The sequence below is a fragment of the Lagenorhynchus albirostris genome, chromosome X (assembly GCF_949774975.1).
Source record: "Lagenorhynchus albirostris chromosome X, mLagAlb1.1, whole genome shotgun sequence".
NCBI lineage: Eukaryota > Metazoa > Chordata > Mammalia > Artiodactyla > Delphinidae > Lagenorhynchus > Lagenorhynchus albirostris.
Window position 1 is genome coordinate 20,313,731 of NC_083116.1, and position 18,697 is coordinate 20,332,427.

The window sequence follows — 18,697 nt, forward strand, 5'->3', positions numbered from 1 at the left end:
TGTGAACACTTACAAAGTTTGCTCCAAAAAACTAGGCCATCACTGTGAATTAATAAACATCACAAAATGACTTAAATCACCATGTACTAAGTGGCAGGTCCTTGTAGTAGTTGAATGAGTATTGGTTTTCTAGAATGGTAAGAAGGCTGAGAAGTTGCATATAGTTTGCCTCATTTATCTTACAGGTGTGGAAAATAAAGATGAGGTGAAGAGACTTTCTCAAGTTCTCATAAATTTACAGCAGAGAGGGGCTATAACCAAGCTGATTCCTGATTGGAGGCTATTTCTACAATACCATGATGCTTTAAGTCAAAGTTTAAAATGCATTTGATTTGCCCCTTTGTTTAAACCTTTAAAAGAATGAGCATGATATAGCCTAAAATAGCAAGCAGTTTTGATGAACTCACATTTTTAGCTATCAGCCAACTAGAAACCAAATATAATAGCAATGTTAATATCAGAGTAGATAATGGATATATTATTAAAAGCAAGTGTAATGATGACAGCCTTCCTGTTTCCTAGGCTATTTTAAGAATCATAAGTTCTCTAAGTGCCCATCATCGGATGAATGGATAAAGAAGATGTGGCACATATATACAATGGAATATTACTCAGCCATAAAAAGAAACGAAATTGAGCTATTTGTAATGAGGTGGATAGACCTAGAGTCTGTCATACAGAGTGAAGTAAGTCAGAAAGAGAAAGACAAATACTGTATGCTAACACATATATATGGAATTTAAGGAAAAAAATGTCATGAAGAACCTAGGGGTAAGACAGGAATAAAGACACAGACCTACTAGAGAACGGACTTGAGGATATGGGGAGGGGGAAGGGTGAGCTGTGACAAAGCAAGAGAGAGGCATGGACATATATACACTACCAAACGTAAGGTACATAGCTAGTGGGAAGCAGCCGCATAGCACAGGGAGATCAGCTCAGTGCTTTGTGACTGCCTGGAGGGGTGGGATAGGGAGGGTGGGAGGGAGGGAGACGCAAGAGGGAAGAGATATGGGAACATATGTATATGTATAACTGATTCACTTTGTTATAAAGCAGAAACTAACACACCATTGTAAAGCAATTATACCCCAATAAAGATGTTTAAAAAAAAGAATCATTAAGTTCTGCTAGTACGTGTTTTAGGGTCACTAAAATTACTTTCTAAAATAATTTTTGAAACTAGACTAAATTACTAAGAAAATTACTTTCAGGTGACAAAGGAACACACTTCTGGAAGAGGAGCTAAAGAGGTTTAATAGCTCTTTCTTATCTATCTCATCACCTGAAAAATGTGTCGAGCAGTAACTTCACAATTTGAATATTACAAATGAAAAAGGGGAAGAAATAGAAATCCACCCAGTTCTGGAATTATGGATTGAGTTTTGGAAGATGATTTGATCTTGTAATCTTTTTTGCTGGTCCTCTCTTGGCATTTACCATTTTCTGATTAGCTGGATTATATCTTTCTGTTTTCACTGGATTCTCTTTCATTGTATGCAGTTGATTCATTGGTTGTCTTTTAGAAACTTGGTGTGAGCCAGAGACCTGAGACATTTTAGCTAGGTATATACGACGTTCATCATTGATCTTGTGGTAAGCCTTTGATTCTCGTTCCAGTCTAAGTACATAGTCTTTTACTTGATTTTCAAGGCTCCTTTTTTCTTTTGCTGGCTGTTTAAGTAATGTACTTAAGGATTCCACTGGCATCCGCTCATAGACATGAATAGAAGATAGTCTATGTGAAGGATTTCCACGGAATTTTTTCCACTTTCTCTCTGAGACTAACAACTTGCTTTTCTAGTTGATCATTCTGTTCAAGTTGTGTCTCATAACAGGTTTTCCACTCACTGCCTTTGTTGTCAGTACTGAGTTTGGCTTCCAGTTCCACTACCTTTTGTCTTATTTCAAGTATTGAGATTTGTACTAAGTCTTTCATATGGATTTCTTCCAATAACTCCAGTTTAAGGAGGTCAGTCCTCATGCCTTAGAAGGTGTCACTTCTTTCACCCCCCATAGTGTCAGGTCAGAGATCTCCCACACCCTTCCCCTCAGCACAGCTTGGAGCAGAAGACCTGAAGGGACATCCAGAAGCTGGGGATGAGAAAGTGCTGTCATGAGCTGTTGGTATGGTGAACTGACTCAGAATTCCTGGTTGAGCTTCTTTCCCCCAGCACTTTGAATATGTCATAATACTGACTTCTTGTCTCCACTGTTTCTGATGAGAAGTCAGATGTTAATTTTATTGTGGTTCCTTTGTATATGACACATAATTTTCTTCTCACTATTTTCAAGTTTCTCTCTTTGGCTTTGGCTTTCAACAGTTTGACTATGATCTCTCTAGCTGTGAATATCTTTGAGTTTGTGCTATTTAGAATTCATTGAGCTTCTTGGATGTGTAGATTAATCTTTTTTTAAATGAAATTTGAGAAGTTTTCACCCACTATTTCTTCAAATACTTTTTATGTCCCTTTTTTCTCCACTTCTCTTCTGGAACTCCCATTATGCATACGTGGTGTGTTTGATGGTGTCTCACTGGCCTGTGAGGTTCTTCAGTTTTCTTCGTTCTTTTTACGTTCTGTTCCTTAGACTAGATAATCTCTATTGATCTACCTTTTTTAATTTTAATTGAAGTATAGTTGATTTACAATGTTTCAGATGATCTACTTTCTATTATCAACTCAAATCTGCTGTTGAGCCCCTTGAGTGAATTGTTCATTTCAGTTGTTGTACCTTTTAATTCCAGAATTTTCATTCATTTCTTTTTTATAATTTGTATGTCTTTATTTATATTCTCTATGTGAAGTCATTGTCATCATATATTCCTTTAATTCTTCAAACGTGGATTCTTTTAGTTCTTTGAACATATTTATAATAGCTTATTTGAAGTCTTTATGTATTAAATCTATCACCTAGACCCTCCCAGAGACAATTTATATAAGCTGCTTTTTTTTTCTGTGTATGGGCTGCACCTTGTTTCTTTGTTTTTTAATTTTAATTTTTTATTTTTGTTTAGTGATGTGCTTGGACTAATTATGTAGTGTCTATTTCCCCTGTAGAGTGTGAGAACTGGAATCTCTGCTCAGTTGTTTTTTTAAAATACTTTTTAAAAAACTTTTTATTTTATATTGGAGTATAGCTGATTAACAATGTTGTGATAGTTTTAGGAACACAGCAAAGGGACTCAGCCATACATATACATGTATCCATTCTCTCCCAAACTCCCTTCCCATCCAGGCTGCCACATAACATTGAGCAGAGTTCCCTGTAGGAAAAGGAACAGTAGGTCCTTGTTGGTTATCCATTTTATTTTTTTGACAAAATAATACATTTATTACCTATGATCGGCAGATATATTGCTCATTTATTCTCTCCATGTTTAAAAAGAATTTCAAAATAACAAAATAATTATATACACCATACAATTCAGGGTAAGGTTGGGCTCAGGGGACCACTTCATTGTTCACAGGGTGGACAGAAACCTCTATCTCCAAACATTTTTTGAGCTAGTTTAACTTTCAGCTCTGAGTCTGGTCCCAGTCTTGAAATCACAGAAGGTTAGGGCCTGGAATTTTCTCAGCCATAGGGATGAGGTTCTAGTTCAGACAGGAGGAAAGGGCTTCCTGGAAGGGACCAATAAAGCCTCTGAGGCAGAAACATGAGGAGGCAAGAGCAGAGGGCACTGGGGCTGAACCAGAGGGGCCTGGCATGGGGGGAGGGGGAGGAGCCCACTCCCGATCCAGCATTTCCTTGTGCTCACCCCTGTGTCTCCACTCAGTAGAACAGGGGCTGCCTTAGAGCACCAGCAACTGGTAAATCTGATGGAGGAGCTTTCTCCTTGTAGCTTCCAGAACCTGAAGACAGGACCCAGTAGGAACTTTGACTGGATTCATGAGATCCCAGGATGCCAGGGAGTTACATACCCTTGATTATTGAGATGGCCCTGCCAATGCGCCCAGTTCTTGGAAGGCATGGTCAGGTAGTTTTGAGAAATATTGTATGATATCCCTTATATGCGGAATCTAAAAAGAAATGATACATATGAACTTATTTGCAAAACAGAAACAGACTCACAGACTTAGAGAATGAACTTTCTCTTTCTCTGACTTACTTCACTCAGTATGACAATCTCTAGGTCCATCCATGTTGCTGCAAATGGCATTTTTTCATTCTTTTTTATGGCTGAGTAATATTCCATTATATATAGGTACCACATCTTCTTTATCCATTCCTCTGTCAACGGACATTTAGGTTGCTTCCATGTCTTGGCTATTGTAAACAGTGCTGCAATGAACATTGGGGTGCATGTATCTTTTCAAATTATGTTTTTCTCCAGATATATGCCCAGGAGTGGGATTGCAGGGTCATATAGTAGCTCTATCTTTAGTTTTTTAAGGAACCTCCATACTGTTCTCCATAGTTACTGTACCAATTTACATTCCCACCAACAGTGTAGAAGGGTTCCCTTCTCTCCACACCCTCTCCAGCATTTATCGTTTGTGGATTTTTTGATTATGGCCATTCTGACCGGTGTGAGGTGATACCTCATTGTAGTTTTGATTTGCATTTCTCTAATAATTAGCACTGTTGAACATCTTTTCATGTGCCTCTTGGCCATCTGTATGTCTTCTTTGGGGAAATGTTTATTTAGGTCTTCTTCCCATTCTTTGATTGGGTTGTTTGTTTTGATGATATTAAGCCTCATGAGCTGTTTGTAAGTTTTGGAGACTAACCCCTTGTCAGTCACATCATTTGCAAATATTTTCTCCCAATTTGTGGGTTGTCTTTTTGTTTTATTTATGGTTTCCTTTGCTGTGCAAAAGCTTTTGAGTTTAATTAGGTCCCATTTGTTTAATTTTGTTTTTATTTTCATTATTCTGGGAGATGGATCAAAAAAGATATTGCTGTGATTTATGTCATAGAGTGTTCTGCCTATGTTTTCCTCTAGGAGTTTTATAGTGTCGGGTCTCACATTTAGGTCTTTAATCCATTTTGATCTTATTTTTGTGTATGGTGTTAAAGAATGATCTTGCCCTTATTTTTTCTTTCTTTTTTCCCTCATTCTCATTTTTAAGCCTAGCTACCTAGAATTAACCCCTGGGTCATCATAGTTTAGTGGTCAGCCAGTTATTGGTCCAAGATTTTGCTTAAACACTTTAGCCTGTAAGGCTTTCCATCCTTTTTCCTAGGGAATCTATTTATGTGTTGGTACACTCATTCTAAGTTCAGGCAGTTAAAAAATCTCTGATTTTCACTTTCTGCTTATACACGGCCTCAAAGTCAGCCATGAATGAATAGATAACTGGGGCCATCTCTGGTCTCCCCTGAGCATGTGTGCAGCCCTGTGTGTGTATTGATACATAACCTTCCAGATCCCCTGGAATAAATGAGGGCTTATCAAAGCACCTTATGGTTGGTCTCATTTTCCAGATCTCCTTTTAAAATTTCGGACTGGTCTGTTGCTTGCTCTAACCAGTATCATAGCCTTAGGCAGCTGTGACACTGACCTTCCCTGATTATTTTCCCCTAAGATCATTATTGGGCATGAGGCTTTCTGTAGAGCTTCAGATTGGGTCAGCCCTTTCAGCTACCATGAGACTGCCAGTTCTCTGGTCCTCAAGGTCACTGCACCTTGGAAGTAGGGACATGGGAGCAGCCCCAAGTCAAAATACTACAGATCCTGCTGTTCTTGCTGCCGTTCAGCAGCTTTTCTTGTACAAACACTTTTCAATGTGTTGTATGCTTTTCGTTCATTTCCAGGGTTCTGAAATGGTTGATTTTGACAATTTGTCCAGTTTTATCATTATTTTGGGGCGAGAGGATTTGGAAAGGTCCTCACTGGGCCATTCTGGAAGTCCCACGATGTCTAGTCATTTTTTAAAACAACTTTTGGAGGTGTAATTCATAAACCATACATTCCACTCATTTAAACTGTACAATTCAATATTTTTAGTATATTCATAAGATTGTTCAATCATCACCACAATCTAATTTTAGAACACACCTAGTAATTTTTGATTGGATACCAAACATTGTGCATTTTACCTTGTTGAGTGCTATATATTTTTGTATTCTTATAAATATTCTTAAATTATGTTTTGGGATGCAGTTAAATTACTTGGACACAGGTTGATCCTTTTGGGTCTTGCATTTAGGATTTGTTATGTGGGACCAGAGTAGTGCTTAGTCTAGTGCTAATTATTCCCCACTGTGAGGCAAGACCCTTCTGTGTACTCTACCCAATGATCCATGAATCTCGAGCTCTTCAATCTAGCTGGTGAGAACAGGCAACTTTCCTGGTCTTGTTAGAGTACCAGCCACTGTTACCTCTAATCCTTTTGGATGGTTCTTTCCCCAGCCTTGGGTAGTTTCCTCATACACATGTGCTGGTCCATCTGGTCAGTACTCAGATGGATCCTTGAGGAGGACCCTCTGAAGATTTCTGAAATTCTCTTTCTATGCAGCTTTCTTCTCTCTGGTCCTCTATTCTGACAACTTTAGCCACCATATTGTCTCTAGACTCTCAGCTCCATCTCAACTTTGGGAGTCTGCTGCCATCAACCTGGCTTCCTCCTTCGTGTGCCACAGCCTAGAATCTCTCTCCAGGCAGTAAGATGGACAAATTGTAAGGCTACCCTCATTTGTTCCCCACCTATCAGAGATCATTGTACTTTGTTATCTGATGTCCAGTGTCTTGACAACCATTTCATATATATTGTCTAGTTTCTTTGGTTGTTTCAGATGGGAGGGTAAATCCGGTATCTGTTAATCTTTCCTGTCTAGAAGCAGAAACAATCATTTGGGGGATTTTCTAGGTATCTTATTACTGATTTCTAATTTAATTACTTTGTTGTTAGAGAATATACACTCTAAGATTTTAAGTCTTTTAACTTTATTGACATATTTTATGGCCCAGCATATAGTCTATCTTGGTTAATGTTCCATGTATTCTAGAGAAGAGTATGCATTCTGCAGGTGCTGGGTATAGCATTCTAGAAATATAAATCAGTTAGGTCAAATTAGTTGATAATGTTCAAATCTTCCATAGCTTTACTGATTTTTTTGTATACTTGTATCAATACCCATGGAGGGATATTAAAATCTTTGCCTGTGATTATGGATTTGTCTATCTTCATAATTCTGTCCATTTTTGCTCATGTATTTTAAAGCTCTGTTATTAACTTCATTCATATTTTGGATTGTTATGTCTTCTTGATGAGTTGACTCTTCTGTCATTATGAAATGATACTCATTATTTCTGATCTCTGGTAATACTCGTTGTCTCAAAGTGCATTGTGCCTTGCCTTATATTAATGGAGGTGTACCATCTTTGTCTTTTTGTTTTTAATAAATTTATTTATTTATTTATTTTTGGCTGCGTTGGGTCTTCATTGCTGCATTCCAGCTTTCTCTAGTTGTGGTGAGTGAGGGCTACTCTTCGTTGCGGTGCGCAAGCTTCTCATTGCAGTGGCTTCTCTTGTTGCAGAGCATGGGCTCTAGGCGCATGGGCTTCAGTAGTTGTGGTGTGTGGGCTCAGTAGCTGTGGCACGCGGGATCTAGAGCTCAGGCTCAGTAGATGTGGCGCACGGGCTTAGTTGCCCCATGGCATGTGGGATCTTCCCGGACCAGGACTCGAACCCGTGTCCCCTGCATTGGCAGGCGGATTCTTAACCACTGCACCACCAGGGAAGTCCCTCATCTTTGTTATACATAGTGTTTGCATGGGGTATTTTTTTCCATCATTTTACTTTCAACCTATCTTCCTTTCTATTTAAAGTATATTTCTTGTAAGCGTCATATAGTTGAGTCATACTTTTTTCAGATACAGTCTGACAATCTTTGCCTTTTAATTGGTATTTATAGTTAATATAATTATTGATACAGTTGACTTTTAGACTAGCATCTTGTTCTTTGTTTTCTATTTATCCCCTCTGTTTTTATTTCTTTTTTGCTCCTTTCTTATCTTCTTTTGGATTGATTAATATATTTTAGTATTCCATTATACTTGGCTTTAGCTATAACTAGTAATATAATATAATACATATAATATAAATATTTGGCTGTAGCTATAACTCTTTGTATAATTTTTTTAGTGGTTCCTGTAGGGATTATAATAGGTATCCTTAATTTATCACAGATTACCTGAATTAAACTTGTACAATTGCACATATTATATAACAATGTTACAACTACATAAGTCTATTTTCACTTCTTCTTGTCCTTTGTGTTACTGTTGTCATATATCTGACTTCTTCCTGTATTATAAACCTCACAATTCATGTTTTTTTTTGCTTTAAACAATTAGTTGGCTTTTAAAGAATTAAGGAAAGAAAAATAGATTTTTAAAATATTTACTTTACATATTTTCATTTTCAGTAGTCTTTCTTTCTGAATATCTAAATTTCTATCTGGTATTATTTCTTTTCCACCTGAAGAACTCGCTTTAGCATTTTTCACAGTATGGGTCTCTTTCTGATGAATTCTCTCACCTATCTTTAATCTGAAAATGTCTTTAACCTTTCTTTTCCTTCTATTGGACATATCTTGCACCTCTCTTCATATATGTCTGCCCACTTTTTTATTCCAGTTGTTGCTGAGGCATCCAGCTGTGTACAGGTGTAAAATGACAGTAGTTCACCGCATCTGGAGTACTTATTTTTTGCTTTTGGCTCTAGGGTTACTCTGGGGCCACATTTTGGGATGCTTGCTAGAATTCACTTAGCTGTTATGATGCATATGTAATTTGGAAGTGGAAGGGTATTAACTCCCCATAGGACAACTCTCTCCCTTGGAGGTGAGTCTGTGGATAAATTCTTCTCTCTTCTGTTCCTTCCATGGACAATTCTGTTATGTTCCATATGTTTCCTCACAGGTTCCCTGGTGAGATTGAACCCCACTTGGCCATGGTGGTGATCAGATTGGTAACCTCGTACCCTTGGGTTAGCTTTCCCTTCTTCCCTTTTCCACCCATCCAAGTCCCCCACTCCTATTCCTTGATATCACTTTCCAAAATAAACTATCTGCATTCAAAGTCTTAAGTGAGGTTCTTTCATGGGGAACTGTTGCTAAAACACTGCTTTTCTAGTATTTGCCTTTCATGTTTTAAATTTCCTCACTGTTTTAAGAGGATCCCATAAATTTTTGTATGACTTACCTTTTCATTATTGTTTATTTCTCCTTTGATCCCTGAGTTATTTGGAAATGTATTATATAATCTTCAAATAAAGATTTTCCTATATTTTTGTTATTGATTCCTAGCTTAATTCTACTGTGGTCAGACAAAATACTCTATATGATTTCAGTCCTTTGAAATTAAAAAAAATATATTTATTTTCTCTATTATTTTTTGGCTGCATCGGGTCTTAGTTGTGGCACGTGGGGTCTTCATCGAGGCGTGTGGGATCTTCCGTTGTGGTGCAGGCTCTTCGTTTTGGCACACAGACTTCTCTCTAGTTGTGGCGTGCGGGTTTTCTCTCTTTAGTTGTGGTGCGCGGGCTCCAGAGCGCGTGGGCTTTGTAGTTTGCTGCATGCGCGCTCTCTCGTTGAGGCGCTCAAGCTTAGTTGCCCCATGGCATGTGGGATCTTAGTTCCCTGACCAGGGATTGAACCCACATCCCCTAAATTGGAAGGCGAATTCTTTACCACTGGACCACCAGGGAAGTCCCTGAAATTTGTTAAGACTTGCTTTATGGCCCATAGTATGGTCAATTTTGATGAATGTTTCATTTACACTTGAATAGAATACGTATTCTTTAGTTGTTGGGTATAATGTTTTGTATTTGTCAGGTCAAGTTGGTTGATCATGTTGTTCAACTCTTCTATATGCTTAATGGTTTTTTATCTGCATTTTCTGCCAATTACTGGGGGAGATGTGTATGAATCTCCTAATTTGATTGTGAATTTAAAAATTTCTTCTCTTAGTTCTGTCACTTTTTATATATTTTCTGACTGTGTTATTAGGTATATACAAGTTTAAGATTGTTATCATTTCCTGTTGAATCAAATCTTTTGTCATTATGAAAAGACCCTCTGTATCTCTATAATGCCAGTTCCTTTAAAGTCTATTCTGTCTGATTTTCATATAGTTATCCTGATTCACTGCTTGCATGATATGTTGTTTTGCTATTTGTTTATTTTTGACCATTTTGTATCCTGACATTTAAAATGTGTTTTCTGGGACTTCCCTGGTGGTCCAGTGGTTAGACTCCGTGCTTCCAGGGAGATCAGCTCGGTGCTTTGTGACCACCTAGAGGAGTGGGATAGGGAGGGTGGGAGGGAGACGCAAGAGGGAGGGGATATGGGGATATATGTATACGTATTGCTGATTCACTTTGTTATACAGCAGCAACTAACACAACAATGTAAAGCAATTATACTCCAGTAAAGATGTTAAAAAAAACAACAACCTGATGCAGCCAAATAAATAAATATTAAAAAAAAAAAGAAAAAGACTCCGTGCTTCCACTGCAGGGGACATGGATTCGATCCCTGGTAGAGGAACTAATATCCTGCATGCCACGTGGCCAAAAATACTTATATAACTAAAAAATAAAAAGTGTAAACTGTGAACATCCAAACATTAAAAAATGTGTTTCTTGCAAATAAAATAAAAATAAAATAAAATGTGTTTCTTGCAAGCAGCATGTGGTTGATTTTTTCATAGAATTGGACCGTATCTTTAATTGGAATATTAATCCAATTACTATATTTAATGTAATTTTTGACACATTTAAGTTTATGTCTGCCATCCTTCTGTTTGTTTCCTATCTGTCATATCTGTTGTTTCCTCTTTTCCCTTTCTTGTCTACTTTTGGATTTATGAAGTTTGTTTTAAATAAACTTTAAATTTTGGAATAATTTTAGATTTACAGAAGAGTGGCAAAGATAATACAGAAAGTTCCGATATACTCCTCACTCAGTTTCAGATTCCCCTAATGTTATCATTTGTTGAAATAAAAATATATATATTATTAACTAAACTTCAGATTTTGTTTGAATTTCACTAGTTTTTCTTTTGATGTTCTTCAGGATCCTGCTTCAGGATCCAATCATCACTACCACATTGCATCTAGTTGTCATGTCGTCTTCTTTTTTTTTTTTTTGCGGTACGCGGGCCTCTCACTGCTATGGCCTCTCCTGTTGCGGAGCACAGGCTCCGGACGCGCAGGCTCAGCGGCCATGGCTCACGGGCCCAGCCACTCCGCGGCATGCGGGATCTTCCCGGACCTGGCACGAACTCGTGTCCCCTGCATCGGCAGGCGGACTCTCAACCACTGCTCCACCAGGGGAGCCCCCCCATTGTATATTCTTGCCTCCTATGTTGTAGATTAGTTGCCCATATAAGTGTGGGTTCTTTTCTGGGTGCTCTACTCTGTTCCATTGATCTATGTGTCTGTTTTTGTGCCAGCACCAACCACACTGTTGCTTTCTTTTCCCTACATGTAGGTCTTTTATTTCTTTTTTTTAAAATTTAATTTATTTTTTTATACAGCAGGTTCTTATTAGTCATCCATTTTACACACATCAGTGTATACATGTCAATCCCAATCTTCCAATTCATCACACACACCCCACCCACCGCTTTCCCCACTTGGTGTCCATACGTTTTTTCTCTACTTCTGTGTCTCTATTTCTGCCTTGCACACTGGTTCATCTGTACCGTTTTCTAGGTTCCACATATATGCACTAATATACAATATTTGTTTTTCTCTTTCTGACTTACTTGACTCTGTATGGCAGTCTCTAGATGCATCCACGTCTCTACAAATGACCCAATTTCATTCCTTTTTATGGCTGAGTAATATTCCATTGTATATATGTACCACATCTTCTTTATCCATTCGTCTCTCGATAGGCATTCAGGTTGCTTCCATGACCTGGCTATTGTAAATAGAGCTGCAATAAACATTGGGGTGCATGTGTCTTTTTGAATTATGGTTTTCTCTGGGTATATGCCCAGGAGTGGGATTGCTGGGTCATATGGTAATTCTATTTTTAGTTTTTTAAGGAACCTCCATACTGTTCTCCATAATGGCTGTATCAATTTACATTCCCACCAACAGTGCAAGAAGGTACCCTTCTCTCCACACTCTTTCTAGCATTTGTTGTTGGTAGATTTTCTGATGATGCCCATTCAAACTGGTGTGAGGTGATACCTCATTGTAGTCTTGATTTGCATTTCTCTAATAATTAGTGATGTTGAGCAGATTTTCATGTGCTTCTTGGTCATCTGTATTTCTTTGGAGAAATGTCTATTTAGGTCTTCAGCCCATTTTTGGATTGGGTTGTTTGTTTTTTTAATATTGAGCTGCATGAACTGTTTATATATTTTGAAGATTAATCCTTTGTCTGATGCTTCGTTTGCAAATATTTCTCCCATTCTGAGGGTTGTCTTTTCGTCTTGTTTATGGTTTCCTTTTCTGTGCAAAAGCTTTTAAGTTTCATTAGGTCCCATTTGTTTATTTTTGTTTTTATTTCCATTACTCTAGGAGGTGGATCAAAAAATATCTTGCTGTGATTTATGTCAAAGAGTGTTCTTCCTATGTTTTCCTCTAAGAGTTTTATAGTGCCTGGTCTTACATTTAGGTTTTTAATCCATTTTGAGTTTATTTTTGTGTATGGTGTTAGGGAGTGTTCTAATTTCATTCTTTTACATGTAGCTGTCCAGTTTTCCCAGCACCACTTATAGAAGAGAATGTCTTTTCTCCATTGTATATCCTTGCCTCCTTTGTCATAGATTAGTTGACCATAGGTGCGTGGGTTTATCTCTGAGCTTTCTATCCTGTTCCATTGATCTATATTTCTGTTATTGTGCCAGTACCATATTGTCTTGATTACTGTAGCTTTGTAGTATAGTCTGAAGTCAGGGAGTCTGATCCCTCCATTTCCGTTTTTTTCCCTCAAGACTGCTTTGGCTATTCAGGGTCTTTTGTGTCTCCATACAAATTTTAAGATTTTTTGTTCTAGTTCTGTAAAAAATGCCATTGGTAATTTGATAGGGATTGCATTGAATCTGTAGATTGCTTTGGGTAGTATAGTCATTTTCACAGTATTGATTCTTCCAATCCAAGAACATGGTATATCTCTCCATCTGTTTGTGTCATCTTTAATTTCTTTCATCAGTGTCTTATAGTTTTCTGCATACAGGTCTTTTGTCTCCCTAGGTAGGTTTATTCCTGGGTATTTTATTCTTTTTGTTGCAGTGGTAAATGGGAGTGTTTCCTTAATTTCTCTTTCAGATTTTTCATCATTAGTGTATAGGAATGCAAATTAGTGTATTACTTTATAGGAATGTGCATTAATTTTGTATCCTGCAACTTTACCAAATTCATTGATTAGCTCTAGTAGTTTTCTGGTGGCATCTTTAGGATTCTCTATGTATAGTATCATGTCATCTGCAAACGGTGACAGTTTTACTTCTTCTTTTCCAATTTGTATTCCTTTTATTTCTTTTTCTTCTCTGATTCCCATAGCTAGGACTTCCAAAACGATGTTGAATAATAGTGGTGAGAGTGGACGTCCTTGTCTTGTTCCTGATCTTAGAGGAAATGCTTTCAGTTTTTCACCATTGAGAATAATGTTTGCTGTGGGTTTGTCATATAAGGCTTTTATTATGTTGAAGTAGTTTCCCTCTATGCCCTCTATATGACTATTGAGATGATCATATAGTTTTTATCCTTCAGTTGTTAATATGGTGTATCATATTGATTGATTTGTGTATATTGAAGAATCCTAGCATCTCTGGGATAAATCCCACTTGATCATGGTATATGATCCTTTTAGTGTGTTGTTGGATTCTGTTTGCTAGTATTTTGTTGAGGAGCTTTGCATCTATATTCATCAGTGATATTGGTCTGTAATTTTCTTTTTTTGTAGGATCTTTGTCTGGTTTTGGTATCACGGTGATGGTGGCCTCATACAATGAGTTTGGGAGTGTTCCTTCCTCTGCAATTTTTTTGTAAGAGTTTGAGAAGTATGGGTGTTAGCTCTTCTCTAAATGTTTGATAGAATTCACCTGTGAAGCCATCGGGTCCTGGACTTTTGTTTGCTGGAAGATTTTTAATCACAGTTTCAATTTCGTTACTTGTGATTGGCCTGTTCATATTTTCTATTTCTTCCTGGATCAGTCTTGGAAGGTGATACCTTTCTAAGAATTTGTCCATTTCTTCCAGGTTGTCCATTTTATTGGCATAGCGTTGCTTGTAGTAGTCTCTTAGGATGCTTTGTATTTCTGCGGTGTCTGTTGTAACTTCTCCTTTTTCATTTCTAATTTTATTGATTTGAGTCCTTTCCCTCTTTTTCTTGATGAGTCTGGCTAATGGTTTATCAATTTTATCTTCTCAAAGAACCAGCTTTTAGTTTTATTGATCTTTGCTATTGTTTTCTTTGTTTCTATTTCATTTATTTCTGCTCTGATCTTGATGATTTCTTTCCTTCTGCTAACTTTGTTCTTCTTTCTCTAGTTCCTTTAGGTGTAACGTTAGATTGCTTATTTGAGATTTTTCTTGTTTCTTGATGTAGGCATGTATAGCTATAAACTTCCTTCTTAGAACTGCTTTTGCTGCATCCCATAGGTTTTGGATCATCGTGTTTTCATTGTCATTTGTCTCTAGGTATTTTTTGATTTCCTCTGTGATTTCTTCAATGATCTCTTGGTTATTTAGTAATCTGTTGTTTAGCCTCCATGTGTTTGTGTTTTTTACGTTTTTTTTCCCTGAAATTGATTTCAAGTCTCATAGCATTGTCATCAGAAAAGATGTTTGATATTATTTCAATTTTCTTAATTTACCGAGGCTTGATTTGTGACCCAAGATATGATCTGTCCTGGAGAATGTTCCGTGCACACTTGAGAAGAAAGTATTATCTGCTGTTTTTGGATGGAATGTCCTAAAAATATCAATTAAATCTCTCTGGTCTATTGTGTCATTTAAAGCTTGTGTTTCCTTATTAATTTTCTGTCTGGATGATCTGTCCATTGGTGTAAGTGAGGTATTAATGTCCCCCGCTATTATTGTGTTACTGTCGATTTCCTCTTTTAGAGCTGTTAGCAGTTGTCTTATGTATTGAGGTGCTCCTATCTTGGGTGTATATGTATTTATAATTGTTATATCTTATTCTTGGATTGATCCCTTGATCATTATGTAGTGTCCTTCCTTGTCTCTTGTAACATTTTTTATTTTAAAGTCTATTTTATCTGATATGAGTATTGCTACTCCAGCTTTCTATTGATTTCCATTTGCATGGGATATCTTTTTCCATCCCCTCACTTGCAGTCTGTATGTGTCCCTAGGTCTGAAGTGGGTCTCTTGTAGACAGCATATATACGGGTCTTGTTTTTGTATCCATCCAGAAAGCCTGTGTCTTTTGGTTGGAGCATTTCATCCATTCACGTTTAAGATAATTATCGATATGTATGTTCCTATTACCATTTTCTTAATTGTTTTGCATTTGTTTTTGTAGGTCCTTTTCTTCTCTTGTGTTTCCCACTTAGAGAAGTTCCTTTAGCATTTGTTGTAGAGCTGGTTTGGTGGTGCTGAATTCTCTTAGCTTTTGCTTGTCTGTAAAGCTTTTGATTTCTCTATCGAATTTGAATGAGATCCTTCTGCATTCTTGACTAAAACCTACCTGCAATTAGTACTTGTATTACTGCTTAAAGTAAGGACCTTTCAACACTTTAACTCACTTTATTCCCTTTTGAGTTGTTGTCATGTGCTGTTAACGTCATGAATTTTAATTCATCGTGTTTTTTTTTTAACCCACAAGACATTTTTTTAAAAAAAACTTTGAAACAATCTCAAACCTACAGAAAATTTTAAGTACACTACAAAAAAGGTTTTTCTCTGAATCTTTTATGTGTAAGTCACTGACATGATGCTCTATCACTTCAAAATATTTCCATGTGGGGCTTCCCTGGTGGCGCAGTGGTTGAGAGTCCGGCTGCCGATTCAGGGGACACGGGTTCGTGCCCTGGTCTGGGAAGATCCCACATGCCGCGGAGTGGCTGGGCCCGTGAGCCATGGCCGCAGAGCCTGTGCGTCCGGAGCCTGTGCTCCACAACGGGAGAGGCCACAACAGTGAGAGGCCCGCGTACAGCAAAAAAAAAAAATTTCCATGTGTATTTCCTAGAAAGCAAAGACCATTCTCTTACAAAACTAAATATAACCATCAAATAAGAAAATTAACACTGATACATCACTATTATCCAGTACTCAAATCCCATTCAAGTTTTGCCAATTTTGCCAATAATATCCTTTATAGCCAAAGAATCCAATTCAGAACCAAGCATTGCATTTGGTTGGCATATCTATTTAGTGTTCTTCAATCTGCAACGGTTCCTCTCTCTTTCCTTGACTTCCATGACCTTGACACTTGAGGATTATTATTTTGTAAATGTCCCAGTTATTTCATAAAATGTCCCACAACTTGGGTTTATCTCATGTTTCCTCATGATCATATTCAGTTTATAATTTTTTGGCAGGAATATCACTGAAGTGATGCTTTGATCTTTTATTACATTAAGGTGGTATCTTCCAGGCTATATACATATATATCTCCCCAGTTCCTAATCAAACTACTTATTCATTCATTCATTCATTCATTCATATCAGTATGGACTCATGACTTCTTACTTTATTCAATGGGTTTTAATCTAATACTATCATTATTTACTGTGATTTTCAGATTAGCCAGTGGGAGCCCTTTTAGGCTGCCTCCTGTGTCCTTTTGACATTTCCCCATCATTCTCTGAGCACTTCTTTACTTTTAGGGACAAAAATAAGTTTCAAGCTGCTCATTCTTTCTGTGCCCCAGTTATAGAATTAGCTTTTTCTCCAAGAAGCCTGGTTCCTTTTTAACGGAGAATGGTATTTAGAAACCAAGATCTAGGAGCTAGGCCTTTTCATTCTTGTTAGGGTTGTTATGGACTGAATGTGTCCCTACAAAATTCATATGTTAAAGCCCTAATCCCCAATGTGATAGTATTTGGAGATGAGGCCTTTGAGAGATAATTAGGTTTAGATGAGGTCATGAGGATGGGGCCCCCATGGTGAGATTGGTCCCCTTACAAGAAGAGGAAGATACCAGAGCTCTCTCCACCATGTGAGGATACAGTGAGAAGGTGGGAACTAGGAAGAGGTCTGCAAACCAGGAAGAGGCCCATCACTAGAACCCAACCCTGCTGGCCCCCTGATCTCAGATTCACAGCCTTCAGACCTATAAGAAATAAATTTCTGTTGCTTAAACCACTCAGTCTATGGCATTTTGTTATAGCAACCTGACTAAGATAAGGGTGTTGTTACCCCCAGGCCCTCTCAGTGGATTAATAGTGAGAAATACGGTACCTATTTTCTTATTATAATCCTCCTATATGTAATCAATCTTCTGCAGCTATAATTCTCCATATGTCATTTAATTTCATGAGTATATTAATTATAATTATTTTCAAGCCTGTGTCTGAGAACTCTAATATCTGGATCTTCTGTGGGTCTGTATCTATTGCCTATTTTCTCTTGATTATTCAGTCTCTTGATTTTTTAACATGCTTCATTATTAGTGATTAAATGTTGGACACAACATAAAAAGTTGAAGAGATAATTTGAGGTGATGGATGGCTGATGCTATCTTACTCCAGAGGGGATTTATTTAGTTTTATTAAAAAAATTTTTTTGTTGGTAAGACTCTATTTTTTAAGGGGACTTTTAGGTTCATAGTGATATTGAGGGGAACATACAGAGATTTCCCATATACTCCTGCTCCCACACATGCACTGCCTCCTGCATTATTAACCTCTCACACCAGAGTGGTCCATTTGTCACAGTTGATGAACCTACATTGACACATCATAATCACTGTTAGTCCATAGTTTACCCTGGGCTTCATTCTTGATGTTGTACACAGGGGATTTATTTTTTCACTCTGGCAAGCACTCAAGGTAGGTATAGATCATCTTAATCTGATCAGAGATTAAGACTGGGCTTCAGTCTTTATGAGTGCTGATCTGTTTCCCATTCCCTTTTACCCTCGGTAATGGCTGTTTGGTGGATTCAGCTGAAATTCTGTGGTGTTTATCAGGGCTCCTCCTCCTTCATGGGCACTCAACTCCATTTTACCACTTTCAGCTCCATGAAACTTCTGAAATCTCTGCTCAGCTTCTCAGACTCCCAGCCACTATTTTCTGCACTGTTTTCTCCTTGGGTTCTTAGCTTCTCAATTCACAGCTTTCAGACTGGCAAATGCCTTAAAAGCAAAAATGCAGCCAGATGTCTGGCTCATTTCTCTCTCTCTCTTTCTAGATTCTCTAGAATCTTGGCCTCTCAAGTCCTTGCTGCCTTGAGGACCCTTCAATGTGACCAAAATATGTCTTTTCATGTGTTGATCAGCGATTATAGTTGTTCTCAGTGGGATGGTTAGTCTGAAACAAGTTAGTCCACCACTGACAGAAGCAGAAATTGCTTTAGACTCACGAAAGATAACTCTGGCTATTGTGTGGAGAGTTAAGAGGGGGCAAGAATGGAAATAAGGATACCAGGTAGGAGGCTTGATAAGATGATGGCTTGGACAAGTGTGAAAATAGAGGCGTATGGAAATGGACATAGGTTGAGAGATAGGGGCGAGAAGTAGAGAGAAATATAGGAGACTTATCTCTTCATCTTACAAAGAGGGGGGAAATACCTCTGGTTGGGTTGAACAGGAAACATAA

At 37.7% G+C, this 18,697-nt stretch overlaps 1 protein-coding gene across 1 annotated transcript; it reads right to left on the reverse strand.

The window, feature by feature from the left end:
• Positions 1-1,371: 1,371 nt before the first annotated feature.
• Positions 1,372-2,017, reverse strand: CCDC169 (coiled-coil domain containing 169). Its single transcript, XM_060138731.1, is given in 2 exon segments — positions 1,372-1,758; positions 1,760-2,017. Coding segments are annotated over 2 exon segments (645 nt in total).
• Between the last annotated feature and the right edge of the window lie 16,680 nt (positions 2,018-18,697).